Source organism: Sphaeramia orbicularis, chromosome 21, assembly GCF_902148855.1.
Source record: "Sphaeramia orbicularis chromosome 21, fSphaOr1.1, whole genome shotgun sequence".
Taxonomy (NCBI): Eukaryota; Metazoa; Chordata; class Actinopteri; order Kurtiformes; family Apogonidae; genus Sphaeramia; species Sphaeramia orbicularis.
The window spans coordinates 10,779,824-10,799,368 of NC_043977.1; the positions used below are offsets into that span (position 1 = coordinate 10,779,824).

Consider the following 19,545-nt stretch of genomic DNA (forward strand, 5'->3'; position numbering starts at 1 on the left):
TTTTTGCGTTTGCAGAGGCATACGAAGCATACATGAAGCAGCAGGATGTGACGTACAAAACCGAAGTGACGGCGACAGTGGTTCAGGAACCGTCTGTGGTCGTGAGTCAGTATGAGATGGAACAGAGGAGGATGACCACGCCCATGAGCTTCGTCTCTGAAACGGTATTTTACTCCATCCAAGTCTAGTCAGCTTTATTTATAAAGCACTTCAAAAACAGCACTGTCAACCAAAGTACTGGACACAGACTTAAAAACAAATAAAATACATAAAAGAATTAATAAAAACAATACAAGTAATTATGCATTAAAACATTAAAAGCCAACCTCTCACACTGAGCTAAAGGCCAAGGAGAAAAAATATGTTGTAAGAGAGGATTTCAAAACAGAAATTGAGTCGTCCTGCTTGATGTGCAAAGGTCATTCATTCTACAGTTAGGAATCAGCGACGGATAAGGCCTTGTCATCTTCAGCTTCCTCTGTGTCTTTGGGATGAATAACAGTGACTGATCTGTACGACTGGAGCAGGTCACACAGTTACTGAATTCCAAGACCACTGAGGCATTTAAAAACAAATAAAAGAATTTTTAAATTAATTCAGAAACAAACCAGGAGCCAGTGAATTAATGCTAAAATTGGGCTGATATGGTCCCATTTTTTGGCTCCAGTTAAAAGTCGAGCAGCAGCGTTTTTAACCATCAACACTAACACCATCTGAACGTGTCCAGTTCTTATTTAAACACAATCTCTTTATCTACAGGAGTTCCTGATTTCAGCCTTTGAGGAGAGGATCATCCAGGAGATCGAGTTGCGTATCATGAGGATTACCTACAGAGAGTTGGTGACAGAGGACGGAGAGATGATGGTGACGGTGGCGGAGGAGGAGGCGGTGCAGCCGGCCTTCCACACTCCAGTCAAAAACTACAGGATCATGGAGGGAATGGGTGTGACGTTCCACTGCAAGATGGGTGGAAACCCCCTGCCCAAGGTTAGGGATGATGAACCCACTATGTAGTAACACTGACCTATGACTGAACACATGATGGTCGACTCCACCCACAACCTGTTGGCTTTTTAATTATTTAGTTGTTTTGTTTTCATACATATCTGTCCCAGTTCAGAGTCCAAGAAGCTTCACTGCCAACACTTTTAGAAGTTCAACTCTACTATTACGTTTAACACACAATATGTCCAATGGTCCATGGTTTAGTCCAGGTTTTCAAAGGGATAAAGATTCCAGTATCTCCAGAAAGAAGCACATTTTTCTGTGTTTCATAATGAAAATACATAATTTTACATCATTCTGGACCATTATTAAAAGCTAAAGCAGACAAACAACTATCCACTGAAAAAGAATACAAATAAAAACTGCTAGAGAAATCTACTGAATCCAACTGTAACTATTAGATCTGGAAAAAGTCATTTTTAATTTTTTTTTTTTTTACATTGCGTTGGTTTGTGTTGTCCTGATGGTTTGCTCTTAATCCTTATATTAACATTTAAAACATCTCCTTTTACATCCATTACAATTGCTTTGTTTTATCCAATGGCCATGATATTATGGATTTTGTTGATCTCCATGGTAACAGACCCAGTGTCAGATTATCTTACAAAGTCCATCATTCTGTTTTCCATCAGATTGCTTGGTACAAAGACGGACAGCGAATCAGAGCTGGTGGTCGGTACCAGATGGAGGTTCTCCAGGATGGCAGAGCCAGTCTTCGTCTGCCTGTGGTTCTTCCAGAAGACGAGGGCGTCTACACTGCCTTCGCCTGCAACATGAAGGGAAACATCGTCAGCTCTGGAAAACTGTACGTGGAACCGTCTGGAGCGGTGACACCTCAGAGATATACACCACAGCCTGCCGTGCAGAGGATCAGGTGAGCTTTATGTCCTCAAACAGATCAGGATGACAGGTAACTACCACGAACACCTGGATGATGACATCTTCTGTCTTAGGTCCACATCTCCTCGCTCCCTGAGCCGATCCCCTGGTCGTTCTCCAAGCCGTTCACCTGGACGTTCTCCTGCTCGGCGTCTGGACGACACCGATGAAGCTTCACTCGAAAGACTCTACAAACCTGTGTTCGTCATGAAACCTTCCTCAATAAAGTGCTCAGAGGGACAAACCGCCAGATTTGACCTAAAGGTCGTTGGCAGACCAATGCCCGAGACATACTGGTTCCACAATGGTAAGAGAACGTTTTTTTTTTTTTTTTAAACTTAACCTCTTTTGTTACATGTAAATAGGAAACAGTAATGGTCCAAGAACAGAACCCTGTGGAACTCCAAAGCTTAGTTTTGGAGCTTTCCACCTAGAACAACCTTAAAAAAGCTGGAGGGCAGACCCATAAAAGAGTAAAATATGTCTGTATGTTTTGTCTAATCTGAGATGTGTTTTAAAACATGTCCTTTCTCTTCTCAGGACAACAAGTGGTTAATGACTACACCCATAAGATTGTGATTAAGGAGGACGGTACTCAGTCTCTGATCATTGTCCCGGCGATGCCTCAGGACTCTGGGGAGTGGACGGTGGTGGCTCAGAACAGAGCTGGAAGAACCACTGTTGCTGTAACTCTCACAGTTGATGGTGAGACACATTCACAGAAGTGATTATTCTGGGTCAGCTGATTTTATTTTAGTTCCTAATTTTGTGTAATTAACACTGTCTTGATCATTTGCAGCTCGTGAGAGTCTGGCACGTCCTCAATTTGTGGAGAAGCTGAAGAACATTACTGTTAAGCAGGGCACGCTGGTGGAACTGGCTGTTAAAGCCATGGGAAACCCACTGCCTGACATTGTTTGGCTGAAAAACAGTGACATTATCTCTCCTCACAAGCATCCACACATCAAGTATGTATCCACAACTGTATCTGTTGATGAATAAGCTGAAGGCAACATGTTCACATCATAGGACTTTAAAAACATAATACACACCTGTGCTCCTGGTAAGAGGGTTTTACACCAGCCAATTATGGAGTAAAACTACACACACCACACAACTGTCTGTCCTGTTTTACAGACATAAAGCAGTCATGAACATATTTGTGAAAACTGAAAATAGAAAAAGCATTCTGGTTCTGGAAGGTTTCATTCAAAATATCTAGAACCATCAGACGACATTTAGACAGATACTGGATAAATTCGCCCCAAGACATTATTACTAACTACAAAAATGTATAATTTTAAAAATATTTTCTTTCCACTTTTGATTTGAGGAAAAGTTATTAAAATCATGTGGTATTTTTTAACATATCCAATCAAGTAAATTTTGACCTGAAAAGTGAATGAATGATACATGGAATTATATCTAATATTGGCGCATTTGTAAAACACATATTCCACGAAAACAAATTTGTTTTCTTAACAGAAGTAATACATGTAAATGAGTTTGAGAAATGTTCCAATGATCATGGCTTTGGTCTGAATTTCAGAATTGATGGAACTAAAGGCGAGGCCAAATTCCAGATTCCATCTGCTGCCAGCTCTGACAGCGCCTGGTACACCGCCACCGCCATCAACAAGGCCGGCAGAGACACCACCCGCTGCAGAGTTAATGTGGAGGTGGACTTTGCAGCACCCCAGACAGAGAGGAAACTCATCATCACTAAAGGAACGTACAAAGCCAAGGAGATCGCTGCTCCGGAACTGGAGCCTCTTCATATGAGATATGGACAGGATCAGTGGGAGGAGGGCGACCTGTACGACAAGGAGAAGCAACAGAAACCACAGTTCAAGAAGAAGCTCACCTCCATCAGGATGAAGCGCTTCGGTCCGGCTCACTTCGAGTGCAGACTGACGCCCATCGGAGATCCCACAATGGTGGTGGAGTGGCTTCACGACGGCAAACCTCTGGCAGCTGCCAACAGACTGCGGATGGTTAACGAATTTGGATACTGCAGCCTCGACTATGAAGTTGCGTATGCCAGAGACAGCGGAGTCATCACCTGCAGAGCTAGCAACAAGTATGGAGTCGACCAGACCTCAGCTACTCTGATTGTTAAAGATGAGAAAGGTCTGGTGGAGGAATCTCAGCTTCCTGAAGGTAGAAAGGGAGTTCGGATTGACGAGTTAGAGCGCATGGTTCATGAAGGAGGACCTGCAGGAGTCAGCAGCACTGATGAAGAATGTGAGAAGACCAAACCTGAAATTGTCCTGCTTCCTGAACCAGCAAGAGTATATGAAGGTGACATTGCACGTTTCCGCTGCAGAGTGACTGGGTATCCAGCACCCAAAGTCAACTGGTACCTCAATGGACAACTGATCCGCAAAAGCAAGAGGTACCGACTCCGATATGACGGCATTTATTACTTGGAGATCGTTGACATCAAGTCCTACGATGCAGGTGAGGTCAGGGTGGTTGCAGACAATCCTCTGGGCACCACTGAGCACACCGTGAAGCTGGAGATCCAGCAAAAAGAGGACTTCAGATCTGTGCTTCGTCGGGCTCCAGAAGCAAAGGCGGCAGAAGCTCATGAACCTGGCAGAATGGGATTTGATGTCATGAAAGTAGACCGACCTGGTGAGGCTCAAGCAGACAGGGAGGTCGTCAAACTGAGGAAAACGCAGAGGATTGTTCATGAGAAGACCTCAGAGGAGACAGAGGAGCTGAAGAGCAAGTTTAAACGCAGAACAGAAGAAGGTTTCTATGAGTCCATCTCTGCTGTGGAGTCCAAGGGTCACAAGAGGGATGAGTCCTATGAGGATTTACTGAAGAAGACAAAAGATGAGCTACTCCATCACCTGAAAGAGAAGGAAGAGGCTGAGAGGAAGAAGTTGGAGGAGCAGGGCAAAGTGACCATTCCCACCATCAAACCAGAGAGGATCCAGCTCTCTCCATCCATGGAAGCTCCCAAGATCCTTGAACGCATTGCCAGTAAGACTGTTGCTCCGATGGACGAGGTCCATTTCAGAGTCAGGGTCGTTGGCAGACCAGACCCCGAGTGCCAGTGGTTCAAGAACGGCATCCAGCTGGAGAAGTCGGACAGGATCTACTGGTACTGGCCTGAAGATCACGTCTGTGAACTGGTGATCAGAGACGTGACAGCAGAAGATTCTGCCAGCATCATGGTGAAAGCCATGAACATCGCCGGAGAGTCTTCAAGCCACGCCTTCCTGCTGGTGCAAGGTATTTCCTAAAACCAAGTTTAGAAATATTCCTTAGGTTTTATTTGTTAAGTTTTTGTTTGGATTTTGTGATGATTCAATTGTTTTGATTTTGCTAATCGTATTACTGTCTAAAATGAACATTAATCTTGTTGCTGTCGGGCGGAAAGTCTTTTTTTTTTATCATAAAATGATTCTATTGGTCAGTTTTCATGTTGGCCTGATGGTTTTAGAAATATTTAACCAATGAAAAGTGTTGAAAATGGCTTGTGGCTACAATTTGTAACTCCATTCATTTATTTGGAATATACATTGTTTTTCCAGTTTCCTGAAAAATAACTGTTTTGGACATAAGAGGTTTCTGTCCAACAGCGATGATATGAAAGTTTCAGATTCAGTCTTAATTTTCATTGACTGGAATTATTTTGTCAATACTGGTTCTCTTCATTTGGATATTTCACCTCCTTTTTTTCTCATTGCAGCCAAAACAGCAGTGACCTTCACCCAGAACCTGGAAGACGCCACCGCCAATGAGAAGGACACCATGGTGACCTTTGAGTGTGAAACAAACGAGCCTTTTGTCAAAGTGAAATGGTTGAAAAACAACATGGAGATTTTCTCTGGAGACAAGTACAGGATGCACTCGGACAGGAAGGTCCACTTCCTGTCGGTGCTTGTGATTGAGATGAAGGATGACGCTGAATACTCCTGTGTGGTGGTAGAAGATCAGAACATCAGGACCAGTGCTAGGCTGCATGTTGAAGGTATTTCTACACCCAGCATTTCTCTGTTCACTGTTTTTACATCTCTGAATGTAGATATTAATGATGTGTGTGATGACTCCGGTTCAGGTGCTGCTCTGGAACTTGTCAAACACTTGGAGAACATTGAGATACCAGAGACCTACACTGGAGAGTTCGAGGTGGAGCTGTCTCGTGAGGATGCTGAGGGCAGCTGGTTCTTTGGAGACAAGGAGCTTTCACCCAGCGCCAAATACATCATGTCATCTCGCAGAGGAAGACAAACTCTGTCCATTAAAGACGTCCGCAAAGAGGATCAGGGCAAATACACCTTTGTATGTGGAGATCTGAGGAGCAGTGCCTCGCTGAAGATGAAACGTAAGGATGATGATCCATGTCAATCCACTGTCAATATGTTTCTACAAAGCTATGTAACCCTGGTTTTTAACATCTCAGAGAATAATCTGAGATGTTTTTCATCTGTATTTCTAATGTTTTATCTATTTTTGATCTTCTAGAATAGCTAAGATGTTTTGTTTTTTTTAAAATTATGAATGAATCCTCTGTCCCCTGGCTCCATATTAATTTTATGTAAACTAACCTGAACCCTTTGTCATCATTCTCTGATGTTCATTGTGTTTGGATCTTCAGCTCCTGTTTTACACTGATTTTATGTGGTTGACCTACCTTCAGTGACAGTTTGTTCTGTTCTTCAGTGCGACCTGTGACCCTGATGCAGCCTCTGTCCGACCTCACTGTCTGTGAGGGCGACATCGCTCAGCTGGAGGTCCGCTTCTCCCAGGAGAACGTGGAGGGAACCTGGATGAAGAGCGGCCAGGCCATCACCGCCTCCGACCGCATCCACATCGTCATTGACAAACAGGTTCACAAGCTTCTGTTGGAGAACGTCACCAGAGAAGATGCGGCTTCGTACTCATTTGTGGTTCCTGCTCAGGACATCTCCACATCCTGCAAACTGAATGTCCAGAGTAAGATGTTCATAAATGATACTTGACCACAGATCCAGGATCAATTTGTGTTGGATCCTCTTTGACATCCATGTCATCTTTTCTTGCAGCCATTGACATCGTGATTCCACTGAAGGACGTGTCTTCCATTGAAGGCACTAAGGCCGTCCTGGAAGCAAAGATCTCTGCTCAGGACGTTAGCTCTGTCAAATGGTACCACAACGACAAACAGCTGACAGCCAGCGACCGAATCCAGATGGTGGCAAAGGGATCCAAGCAGCGTCTGGTCTTCACCAGAACCTTCGCCTCTGATAAAGGACGATACAAACTGGTGGTTGGAAAAGTTGACACCAGCTGCAGCCTGATGGTAGAAGGTACGATCTGTTCATTTGTTCACCTGCAATGACTGGAGCTCAGCATTAGGACTATAATATCTCATTTTGCAACTGTGGTCTGTTTCAGAGGTTCACATCGTTAGGCACATGGAAGACAAAGTTTGCTCTGAGTCCCAGAATGTCACCTTTGAAGTCGAGGTTTCTCACCCTGGTATCGATCCCATGTGGACCTTCAGGAACCAGCAACTCAAACCTGGACCCAAGTACAAGATGGAGTCCAAGGGCACCGTTCACTCTCTGATGATCATTGACGCCATGAAGGATGAGGAGGGCCAGTACACCTTCAATGCTGGTGAAAAGATCTCCAGCGCCAACCTCACAGTGTCTGGTGAGTCCAGTTAATGTCACATTCACAGAGGGAAGAAAATGAAGAGTGGATCAACAGTCAATACAATGAAAGCCACCTCTATCTGAAAGTGGCCCACTGATAGTGGACACATTTGAGACCGGATCAGCTCTGTGGTGTTTTTGGACATTATGGTTCCTCTACACTGAGGATCAGAGGTGTCAGAAGAGCATGGGTTTGTGTATCGCTGTATATCTAAGATGCTCTTGTCAGTCCTTATGGAATATGGAGGAAAATCCATTTACATTTACATTTACCTACAAAACATTTGACCACTAGTGGGTAAAAACTGTGCTTTAGTCTGTTTGTTTTATTATATCATAAATCTATAAACCAGGATGTTCCCTTGTCCATCCACCAGGTGGTGCCATCACCCGTCCCCTACAGGATGTGACTGTGGCTGAGTCCCAGACAGCGGAGCTGGAGTGCCAGGTTGCCAACGCCAACGCCGAGGGCCGGTGGCTGAAGGAGGGCCAGGCGGTTGACTTCAATGAGAATGTAGTGAGCGAGGTGAAAGGTGCCGTCAGACGCCTCATTATCGTCATCACCAGACCTCAGGACGTTGGCGAGTACACCTACCAGGTCGCCAACTCCAAGACCACTGCCAACCTCAGGGTAGAGGGTACGTACCCGCACCAGAACGTTCATGTTAAGGTCCAAATCTGAGGCGTTGGTGTAAATACTGAGCACTGTGTTTCTTCCTGCAGCGGTGAAAATTAAGAAAACTCTGAGAAACCAAACTGTGACCGAAACCCAGGAGGCGGTGTTCAGTCTGGAGCTGACCCACCCCAACGTTAAAGGAGCCCAGTGGATCAGGAATGGCGTGGAGCTGCAGAACAGCGACAAGTACCAGATCACCTCTGAAGGCATGGTCCATACGCTGAAGGTCAAGAACTGCAACACACAGGATGAGACCGTTTACTCCTTCAAACTGGGGAAACTGTCGGCCAACGCCAGGCTCAATGTCGAGAGTGAGTATTACAACTGTCTCAATTAATGGATGAAGGTTTGATGATACTTCTAATTATTCTTAGTCGTCTTCACTACAAAACTCATCCTGCAGATCAGAAAAATTCCTCATAAACACGATGTTGGTATACAAAGATATACATAGTGTTTTACATAGATATACATACTGTTATTCATGGGTAATACACACTGTTAATATGAAAATATTGTTCATAGATACACATACTGTCACATACTGTCAATGCTGTAAATTTGCATGTATTCGTATTTTGTCCATTTTTATTTTTTGTTCTATTTAACTCTATTCTTATGTTACTTTGTAAAATTGTAAAATTTATATTCTATTTTCTTACCTTATTTTTAGGTTTTGTAATTTTATATTTGCTCTGTTCTTATTTCTGTAGTACTGATGTTTTATTGCTGCACTGACTGGAGTCACACAATGGCAATATAGGCTATTCTGTTTTTTTTTTTTTAATATGGAAATGACACAAGCTTCCTGATTGCTACTAATTGACTTCTTTGTACAACATAATACAGAAAGGAAAATTCAAGGAAGCATAAAATAATAAAACACAAAAGAGAAAAAGAAAAAAATCATATTCGAAAAGGAGTGCAAAGAAGCACAGCTTATTAGCTCTCACCCCTTTGCATTGGTTCGACATCTTATCAATTTGAGTTCATTAAACCAATTAATAAATCAGAACAAAACCTCACATGATTTACGCTAAATACATATAATTTATATCAGCGAGTCACTGTGAAAAGATGTTGGTGATTTGAGGAACCGACAGGAGCCTCTATTTAAGAACTTCACTGAAGGGAAATCACAGATTTAATGCATCCCCAACAAAAGTGGTGGCAATCACCATAGCAAACACACAAAGGCCGACTCTCTATTGGTAAAACCGGTCTGTGTTTCTTTAGCTGTAATAATTGTCCTGTTTTATGCTCATATTTTTATTCCGTTTTCATTAACCTTTTTGTTTTTCTCCTTCCTATAGCGATCAAAATCGTGAAGAAGATTAAGGACGTGACATCTCTTCTGGATGGCACCGCCTCCTTCGAGATGAGCCTGTCACATGATGACATCCCCGTCAGGTGGATGTTCAGAGGTGTTGAGCTGAAGTCCAGCGACAAATGTAAGATCCTGTCTGAGAGGAAAGCTCACAAACTGATCCTTCAGAATGTCAACAGCAGCAACGCGGGAGAGTACACGGCGGTGGTCGGACATCTACAGTGCAGTGCCATGTTGACGGTGGAGGGTGAGGACCGTTAGCATTTGGAAACCACCACGCTAACATCACCTCTAACACAACTGATTCTACATTTAACATCTAGAAACAAGGAGCGCATGTTTGGGTAAAAGAACTGTAAGGTGGTTAGTTCATGAACTAGTGTGTGAGACGATAAGTGGATGTGACAAAGTAGCCATAGGAAAGGGATATTTTATACTCTAGCTACTATGTTGATGTTAGCCAAAGAATGCTAGTGAGAATATCAGGCATATAGAAATGAGCACCAGATGTGATGGTCCAGAAGGCTACCAAGGAAATTTAGAAAGGAGGTTGAAGGAGGTATAAAGATGTAGAGAAACCAAAGTGCTCAGAGAAACTGCTGCTTTCTCCCAGCGCTGTTGAATAAAGACATATCAACGGAAGATTGTATCATTGTCCTTTGTTCATCACACATCCAGAAGTCGACCCTTATTAACAACATTGTGCAGGATTAGATTAGATTTGATTTGATTCGATTTGATTCAATTTGATGGAACTTTATTGATCCTTGGGCAGAACCTCCAGGAAATTAAGGTTCCAGTAGCAGAACAACATCATATGTAAAGATATAAGAATGAGAGGAAAAAAGGACATAATAACAACAATAACTATAGAAACAGTAGTAAAAACAGGCAATTACACATTAGAAATACTAGTAGTAATAATAATAATGATAATAATAATTGTAGAAATAATAATAAACATAGTAGTAGCTGTAACAATGATATCAATAATATTAATAGTACCACTGATCACAGTAATAGTAACAATGATTAATAATATATAATAATACTAATACTACTACTAATAATTAATAATAATGGTAATAATAATAATAATAATAATAATTAGCTATAAAAAGTGAAAGTAACAACAACAAACAAACATTGCACAATGATGTTTATTGAAGATGATGATGTACATTTCACATATTGAAATTTTTGTTTTATAATTACAGTTTTAAAAATACCATCCTGTAATTTGGTTATTTAAGCAAATTAACTTATCAAAGACTATTAAGAAAGCAGCAAAATAGGACTAATGAGTGTATAACAACAGTAGAGTTTAGTGACACATTTTATAGATGACATCTTAAAAAACTCTACATAGAAGGTGTGGAGAAAAATATACATCGATGATACATAATAGATAAGTGAGTCTTATTTATTGTGTTTCCAGCTCTGATATAATCCATGGTCTATAATACTGTTCATTGTCTTTGTTTCTAGCTCTGTGTGTGACAAAGCCCCTGAAAAGCGTGGAGGTTCCAGAGACTCAAGTGGCCACATTCGAGTGTGAAGTTTCCCACTTCAATGTCCCATCCACATGGCTGAAGGACGGCGTAGAGATTGAGATGAGCGAGAAGTTCCGGATCGTGGTTCAGGGAAAACTCCACCAGCTGAAGATCATGAACACCAGCAGAAACGACTCTGCTGAGTACACCTTCGTCTGCGGCAACGACCGGGTGTCGGCAACCCTCACTGTTAACCGTACGAAACACCAGACGATCAGTAAAACAGATGGTTAAACATATGATTAATAAAGTAGACGGTCGGTAAAACATACGATCTGTAAAGTAGATGATTGGTGCCTCTTTAGATTTCAGTGTGCTGACTGTTTAATGTCATTGTTAACATGTCCGTCTGTGTTTTTCCAGCTGTCCTCATCACCTCGATGTTGAAGGACCTGAATGCACAGGAGAGAGACACCATCACCTTCGAGGTCACCGTCAACTACGAGGGCATCACCTACAAATGGCTGAAGAACGGTGTAGAAGTCAAGTCTTCAGACAGATGCCAGGTCCGCACCCGGCAGCTCACGCACTCCTTGACCATCCGCAACGTCCACTTTGGAGATGGAGGAGAGTACCAGTTCGTGGCCGGATCCGCAGCCTCCTCTGCCAACCTGTTTGTTGAAGGTAACCATGCAGCTGTTGACCCTTAGGAGTCCCTGTAGTTGTATATAGTTGTAATAATTGTATGTAGTTGAATATAATTCTAATAGTTGGAAATAGTTTTAAATAGTTGTAATAGTTGTGTATAGTTGTAAACAGTTGTATGTTGTTGAATATAATTCTAATAGTTGTATATACTTGTAATAGTTGTATATAGTTCTAAATAGTTGTATGTAGTTGAATATAATTCTAATAGTTGTATGTACTTGTAATAGTTGTGTATTGTTCCCTATAGTTGTAATAGTTGTATGTAGTTCTAAATAGTTTTACATCGTAATAGTTGTATATAATTTTAAATAGTTGTATATAGTTCTAATTAGTTGTATACAGTTGAATATAATACTCATAGTTGTATATAGTTCCAGTAGTTGTAAATCGTTGTAATAGTTGTATATAGTTGTAATAGTTTTAAATAGTTGTAATAGCTGTATATAGTTCTAAATAGTTGTATGTAGTTGAATATAATTCTAATAGTTGTATATAGTTCTTATAGTTGTAAATCGTTGTAATAGTTGTATATAGTTTTAAATAGTTGTAATAATTGTATGTAGTTGTAATAGTTGTATATAGTTCTAAACAGTTGTATGTAGTTGAATATAATTCTAATAGTTGTATATACTTGTAATAGTTGTGTATAGTTCCCTATAGTTGTAATAGTTGTATATAGTTCTAAATAGTTGTATATAGTTGAATGTAATTCTAATAGTTGTATATACTTGGAATAGTTGTATATAGTTCCCTATAGTTGTAATAGTTATATATAATTTTAAATAGTTGTATATAGTTCTAATTAGTTGTATACAGTTGAATATAACACTAATAGTTGTATACCATTGTAATAGTTGTATATAGTTGTAATAGTTGTATATAGGTCTAAATAGTTGTATATAGTTGATTATAATTCTAATAGTTGAATGTAATTTTAATAGTTGTATGTAGTTCCCTATAGTTGTAATAGTCGTATGTAGTTGTAATAGTTGTACATAGTTTAGTTAGTTATAAAGACATTACTGGCATGTACATAGTTGTATGCAACTTTATTATTTGCTCAATTTGTAACAATTTTTGTGAAGTTTTGAATTTATATGTTCATTCTAAGTTATAAAAATTGTTCAACATGTCTTTGGTGAAAAACAGTAAAGATTCTAACTTTTTCCTTTTGGGATTTGATATTTTTTGTGTGACTAGCTTCAGTGTTAGTACAACAACAAAAAAAAGTGTACAGTCCCACAGGTGAAAACAATGAGACCAAACAAGGCAAAGGAAACGGTTTTATAATGAGAAATATATAGAAATATAGAGATATATAAAAAGGTGAAATCAACAGTAGTCAAATCGGACCAAATCCACTCAGACTCCTCAGGGTTAAATGAAACTAATGAAGTTTGATCTGAGGTGAAACAAGGTTCTAATGCAGCGTTTTGTCTCTTTCAGCTCGTTTGATTGAATTCACCAAGAAAATCAAAGACATCAGGATCACAGAGAAGAAGAAGGCCATCTTTGAGTGTGAGGTTTCTGAGCCCAACATTCAGGTGATGTGGATGAAGGATGGTCAGGAGGTGGACATGGCCGAGGACAGGTATGTCGTCCACTGTTTGGTCCTGTCGGCCTGGTCTTAAAGGGTTAATGTTCACCTGAGTTTGGTCTTCCAGGTTCACCGTGACGGCAGAGAAGTATGTCCACCGTCTGATGATCCAAACAGTTCGTATGTCCGACGCCGGAGAGTACTCGGTCGTGGCTGGATCCAGTGTTTCCAAGGCCCAGCTCATCGTTGAGGGTCGGGACATCCGGATCTCTGAGCCTGTGGACAGGGAGATCACGGTGAGACCAGATTTACCACCAGGACAGTTGGACACATCGTTGTCCGTGTCCTGGACATTCTGTAGAAACCTCCAAACAGTGACTGGAGGAGTTCGATGAAAGGCTTAGATGTCCTTCAGCAGAAACCAGTTCAGTCCAGACCTTCCAGAACCAGGTGGTCATCTGGTCCTTGTCTAACTGGAGTCCTTCTTATGATCTATGATTAGGTTGCAGAGATCCCTTGAGAGATTTTTTCATCATGTCACCAACCGATCGGGCATAAGCTATAGTGAAGGCGTTGTGTCGGCATCATCTTCATTAGCATTTCTTCAAACATCTTCTCCGATGAAACTACTGGCCAGATTCATTTCAAATTTCATAAGTATCTTCCTTGGGACAATGTCTACAAAGATTGTTCACAGTTCTGACAAATTTTGATTTTAGAGTTTTTTATATTAAAATGTGCTTTTACTTATAATGGTTGATATTGTGATTTATAACATGTAAATGGTTATAGATGTCAATATAGTTCCTATTGATCACTGATAGAAGTCATATATGGAGTTTGATTGAATTAGTTGCGTTCTCCTCCAGTGAAAGTATCACCCACTCCTACTGGGAGATTGATCTCCTGGATCCAGACCACAGGACTGGAACATAAAGACAGAACCTGACAACCTCACAAATTCAACTGGGGATTGATTTAGATAGAACATGACACTGACATACAGGGACACTGGAACCTGACTGAACCTATATTTAACCCCACACACACACACACACACACACACACACACACACACACACACACACACACACACACACACATATATGTATGTAAAACAATCATTCAAAACATTTACAGACCAACAGCTTTGATTCCAGAGATTTGACACTCTTTAAATCCATTGAAAGGAATCAATGTTTGGAGGTGAAGCTCAGACTGAAGCTTGTTCCAGGCATCAGGAGCTGAAAACTTAAAGTATTTCTTTCCTTATTCAATCAATCAAATTTTATTTATATAGCATCATATCATAACAACAGTTATCTCATGACACTTTACATTTAGAGCTTGTCTAAACCAGACTCTTAAACCAATTTACAGACATCAACAGTCCTTATCTTTGGAACAAACAGTTTCATTGAGCATAGATTGTATTGTATTGTATTGTAGATGGAATCCAGGTTAATGGTTTCAGTGGACTCAAAGGGTTTTCACACCTATGTAGAAGGTTAAACGTCCTGGTAATGGTTTTGTGTCCTCTGTCCAAGGTCCTGGAGAGACACAGAGCCACGTTAGAGTTTGAGGTGAATGAGGACGATGTGGAGGGTCGTTGGTTGAGGAACGGAGTGGAGATCCAGTTCTCGGCCGAGGAGAGGTTCAACTACGTCACCATCAGGAAAATTCACCGTCTCACCATCTCAGAGACGTACCGGAGCGACGCCGGAGAGTACACCTTCATCGCCGGCAAAAACAGAAGCACCATGCACCTCCGAGTCAACCGTGAGTAGAGATGGTTTACAGGAAATATGACACCACGCAAAGAAACGACCAAAGAAACCACATGAGGAAATGAAAAAAAAAAGGGACTTAAAAAAAATGGATTCAAACTGTGATGATTATGTGTTTAACTCTTTCATACAGTGTTATTTAAGCTTCATTTAAAAATATAATATTTGCAATAACTACTCTAAAGTACAAAACCAAAATTACTACATGGATTTTTTTGATTAATTAAGCCTTTCATAAATGAATTATAAGAACCTAAGTCCAATTTTTTTTTTTTTTCTGGAGTGTTTTTATTCCTCTTTACTCATGAAAAAAACAAGGCAATTGAATTTCATATATAAACCTGTTTTTCATGTAGTTTCATAAATGTCCACTCATTTGGACACCATGAGTTTAACTTTAGAAGGAAATAATTATGTATTTAACAAACCAAGATCTGAAAATGATGAAAACTATGAAATAAAAAAAAATTTAATACTGATGATCAGGTCAGACTGATAATTTCTCACATTTTAACATATTCTAATTCTAGTTGTTACTCACTTTATAGAGATAATATGAAAAAAAACTTTTTTTTTTTTTTTTTTTTTTTTTTTAAATTGTGTTAATTTCACTCTAATACCAGTTGCCCATTGATTTACACTAAAACATGTAACTAAAACAATTTAGTGACATGGGATTAATTACACATTTCTCTCAATATAAAATAAATCTGTATAATTTGACCAATGATATTAATCCTGAGATGTTACTTGATGCTGCATATTTTTTCTACCTCCAGTGGTGTCCTGATATTGAAGGATTTACAAGATATTCCAAGGATGTTCAGCATTTCTGACTTCCTGTTGACCACCTTGGTTATGAGTAAAAAAAAAAGATGCCCTTCTCCCGACTGGCCAATAGGTGTCAGTGTATGTGATGATGAACAAGTGTCCACTGTGTTGGCTGATATGGAACTAAAACAACCAAACCCATGAATATACAAGAGAACAGCTGTAGAATAGATGAACACTGGAGTCAAGACTGGGTTTTTTTCTTCTGCTTGAAAAAAATAAATAGAAAGAAAGAAAAGGAATGAAAGGGTTAAATGTTTTTCTACATTATCAGATAATGGTAGAACCACTTAATTGTAATATTAACACTACAATTACATTTAAGATAATAAATTTGTGTTAAAGGAGACAGCCAACTGTAGCATCTAAATCAGAATAATCCAATTAGACACATTATTTGTTTGGAAGTGTTTGATCCCCCTCTGTTTTATAATTATTCATGCATGAAAGAGTTGATTCTTCATGCCGTTGGGTTCTGTCCAGTTCATCGGGCCTTTTCCTGTCTGTTTCTGTCCAGTGCCGGAGCCTCCTCAGATCCTGCGTCACATGGAACCCCAGTCGGTGCAGTCCGGTAAACCTGCTCGCTTCTCAGTCCAGGTCAGCGGCGTTCCTCAGCCTCAGGTCTTCTGGTACAAAAACTCCCAGGCTCTGTCTCCAGGATTCAAGTGTAAATTCCTCCATGACGGCAACGAGCACACGCTGCTGCTGATCGAAGTGTTTCCCGAAGACGCCGCCACTTACAATTGTGAGGCCAAGAATGACTATGGCGCCGCCACCAGCACTGCCACACTCAACGTGGAAGGTACATGAACTCCAGACCGGTACGTTAATGACCGAACCCTTTCAGATCATTGGATTAAACCCTGCTGTGTTTGTGGTTCAGTGTCCGAGGTAGTTTCTCCAGACTCAGCTGCTCCTGTGGCACCTCCTGTTGTCATCTCACCCATCGTCAACACCTCAGCCCGCGAAGGAGAATCAGCCCGGTTCCAGTGCAGGGTCCGTGGAGACGGTACGACATTATAACTCTGGATGTTTCATGTTTTTATCTTATTCCATCTTGTAACAAATAATTGTAAAAAACAAAATCAGTGGGATTCCCCTGGTTTTAGTTTGAACCATCAGACACTTCACTGAACAGGAACCCTTTCATTCCCACTCTGACGTTCATGTTCTCTGTTGGAGTTTGTAATTCTATAAATCAAACACATCCTCATATGGTTTATTAGTGTATTTGGTCAGTTGTTGATATCAGTCCTGAAAAACCAAATCCTTTGTCTCCAGATGTGAAGATCAGCTGGTTCCACAAAGACAAGGAGATCAAGCAGTCAGACTTCTTCAGGATGTCGCAGTTTGACGACAGCTGTCAGCTGGAGATCTCCAGGGTTTACCCTGAGGACGAGGGCGAGTACACCTGCATGGCTGTCAACAACGCCGGAACTGCATCGTGTTCTGCAACCCTCATACTGGACGGTGAGTTCAGGAAACCTCGGAAAATGCACAAACACCAACCGGACCAGGTTCAAGTGTTTGTCAAGGTCATGACGTTGTGTTATTGATTATAATTAACACACCAAGTGAGGATGAAGGTTTGAAAAGAAAACCAGTTCATTGGTGGAAAAATTTCCTTTTTTCTTCACCATTTGAAGAAAATAGAGGGGGAACGATATCTGATAAATATGTCCATATATGGATGTTAATTAGTACTGAGTGATAGATAATATTAATAATAACTTAAAAAATACAACATAAAGTCCTGATTTAAGTCTAAATTTAGACCAAATGGAATTAGAGTTATCAAATATATTTAAAGCAGATAATGTGTCACATAACGAAGTCATGATCTTGAGTCTCTGGTTTCATTCTGTTAATGCACTGATTCTCTTTTTTTTCACGAAAACTTATCCTAGTGAGCACATGTTCAGTGATTTAAAGACGAAACCCATAAATACATGTAGATTTAGTTAAAATACAGGCAGTCTTTCAACATAACCACCTAAATCAGTTGTTTATTCAACAACAGATTAGCCTTAAAATTCTAGACATAGTTTTATATTACTGAAATTTTTCTACATCAGTGTCAGATCACGGAATATAAATCTCAAGTGCAGTTCAAAGTTTTATTCTTTTGAATATGAGAGGTCTGTTTCTTCATCTTCCTTTGTGGTTGAAGCTGTGAATCCTGCAGACTGTGCTCACTGGGATGAAACAGTTCAGTAACAAACAGCCCATGAAATGAATGGACATGCTTCTTTTCAGGGCATAAACACTCGGTGGATGTTCAGGCTGAGTCCCAGTGGCGTATCTCCACCAGCCTCACCAGTGTAAAGAAACCTGCCATTGGTCAAAAGCCTGTTTTCCTCCAGCCAATCATGAGCTGTACAGTGCCACACGGGGAGGTGGCCCGCTTCCATGCATGTGTGTCGGGTATGCCCAAACCAGAAATCAGCTGGTTCCACAACCGGCAGCCCATCAAACCCACCAAGAACGTGGTGTTTCATTTCGATGAGGTGACGAACACGGCCACACTCATCATAGTTGATGCTTTCTCCGAGCATGCAGGGCAGTACACCTGCAGGGCGGCCAATAACACCGGAGAGGCCGCCTGCTCGGCCATGCTCACCATAACCAGAGAAGAAGAAGAAGGTAACATCTGGATGCTCCTCCGGCTGCAGCCTGAGTCCCTCAAACACTTCCTGTCCCTGTAGATTCATTCATTTCCTTTTAAACCAAAGCTCCAGGGGAAACGCCATGAGGGGTGAACCACAATCAGAACCTAAATGTGCTGATCAACAGTCATATGAAAGGAATTACATCTATTTGATCATCATCAAGTTCTCAAAGCTCCTTAAGTTCAATGATATGTCCAGTTTCTGTTTGACATTAGCACTAAAATCACTTTGTTTCATCAGATCTGAAAAAATGTAAGTGTAAAACAAACAATAGGAGGTTGAACTTTTAAACATGAGTAAAACTTTACAAAAATAAACAACCTCAACTTGTTGAGTCTGTGTTTGCACTTCAGAACTAACTCAGACTTTGGACCAAACAAATCAAAGCAAACCTAGAACTAAATTAACCATTAGTCCAGAAAAAGAATCAGGATCAGCACAAAGAGCAGATTGGGACACCCCTCGGGTCTTACTAATCTCACAGTCTGTGTTCAGACAAAACCAACCTCTTGAGTCTTTGTGAGTCCTGTACCATCCTCAACACCATCACCCCCTCTGGTCCTGGTTCTCCTACAGGAATAAAACCATCCTTTACCCTTTTCTTCATCCTCAGGAAAACTCGGAAAATGCATGAAATCCACCTGAAAATAACTAGTCCCTCCATCTTCCAGGAAACCCAACCCTGTTCTGTGTTTCACATTGTGTTTTCACTCTTTTTCACACTTTTCTTACCTGTGTTGATCTGAAACACAAATGTTGAAGACCTGTTTGCTTTTCTTGGGGATTTTCTTACTTGAATATTCTCAATATATATAGATGACACCTCATTTAATCACTTTTTTTTTTTGTCCACAGTGACTCGGGAGCAGATCGAAGCCAAGATTGAGCAAGAAGTCAAAGGTAAGATCTTGTCAGATTTTTTATCATTACACACCAAAAACACCAGTTTATTTCCACACAGGTTGATTAGTGGGAAAGG

At 40.6% G+C, this 19,545-nt stretch overlaps 1 protein-coding gene across 1 annotated transcript in view; it reads left to right on the plus strand.

Annotated features, from left to right (window-relative positions):
* The window catches only part of LOC115412831 (titin-like), a 237,885-nt gene that overhangs the window by 21,305 nt on the left and 197,035 nt on the right, over positions 1 to 19,545 (plus strand). The window contains 24 exon segments of the mRNA XM_030125488.1: positions 16 to 164; positions 760 to 987; positions 1,638 to 1,879; positions 1,959 to 2,191; positions 2,425 to 2,589; positions 2,684 to 2,852; positions 3,434 to 5,127; positions 5,588 to 5,869; positions 5,957 to 6,223; positions 6,562 to 6,834; positions 6,924 to 7,187; positions 7,276 to 7,536; positions 7,916 to 8,176; positions 8,262 to 8,525; positions 9,528 to 9,788; positions 11,030 to 11,290; positions 11,458 to 11,718; positions 13,189 to 13,333; positions 13,407 to 13,575; positions 14,827 to 15,058; positions 16,415 to 16,699; positions 16,781 to 16,906; positions 17,179 to 17,367; positions 19,422 to 19,466. Of these exon segments, the coding sequence (XP_029981348.1) occupies positions 16 to 164; positions 760 to 987; positions 1,638 to 1,879; positions 1,959 to 2,191; positions 2,425 to 2,589; positions 2,684 to 2,852; positions 3,434 to 5,127; positions 5,588 to 5,869; positions 5,957 to 6,223; positions 6,562 to 6,834; positions 6,924 to 7,187; positions 7,276 to 7,536; positions 7,916 to 8,176; positions 8,262 to 8,525; positions 9,528 to 9,788; positions 11,030 to 11,290; positions 11,458 to 11,718; positions 13,189 to 13,333; positions 13,407 to 13,575; positions 14,827 to 15,058; positions 16,415 to 16,699; positions 16,781 to 16,906; positions 17,179 to 17,367; positions 19,422 to 19,466 (6,726 nt within the window).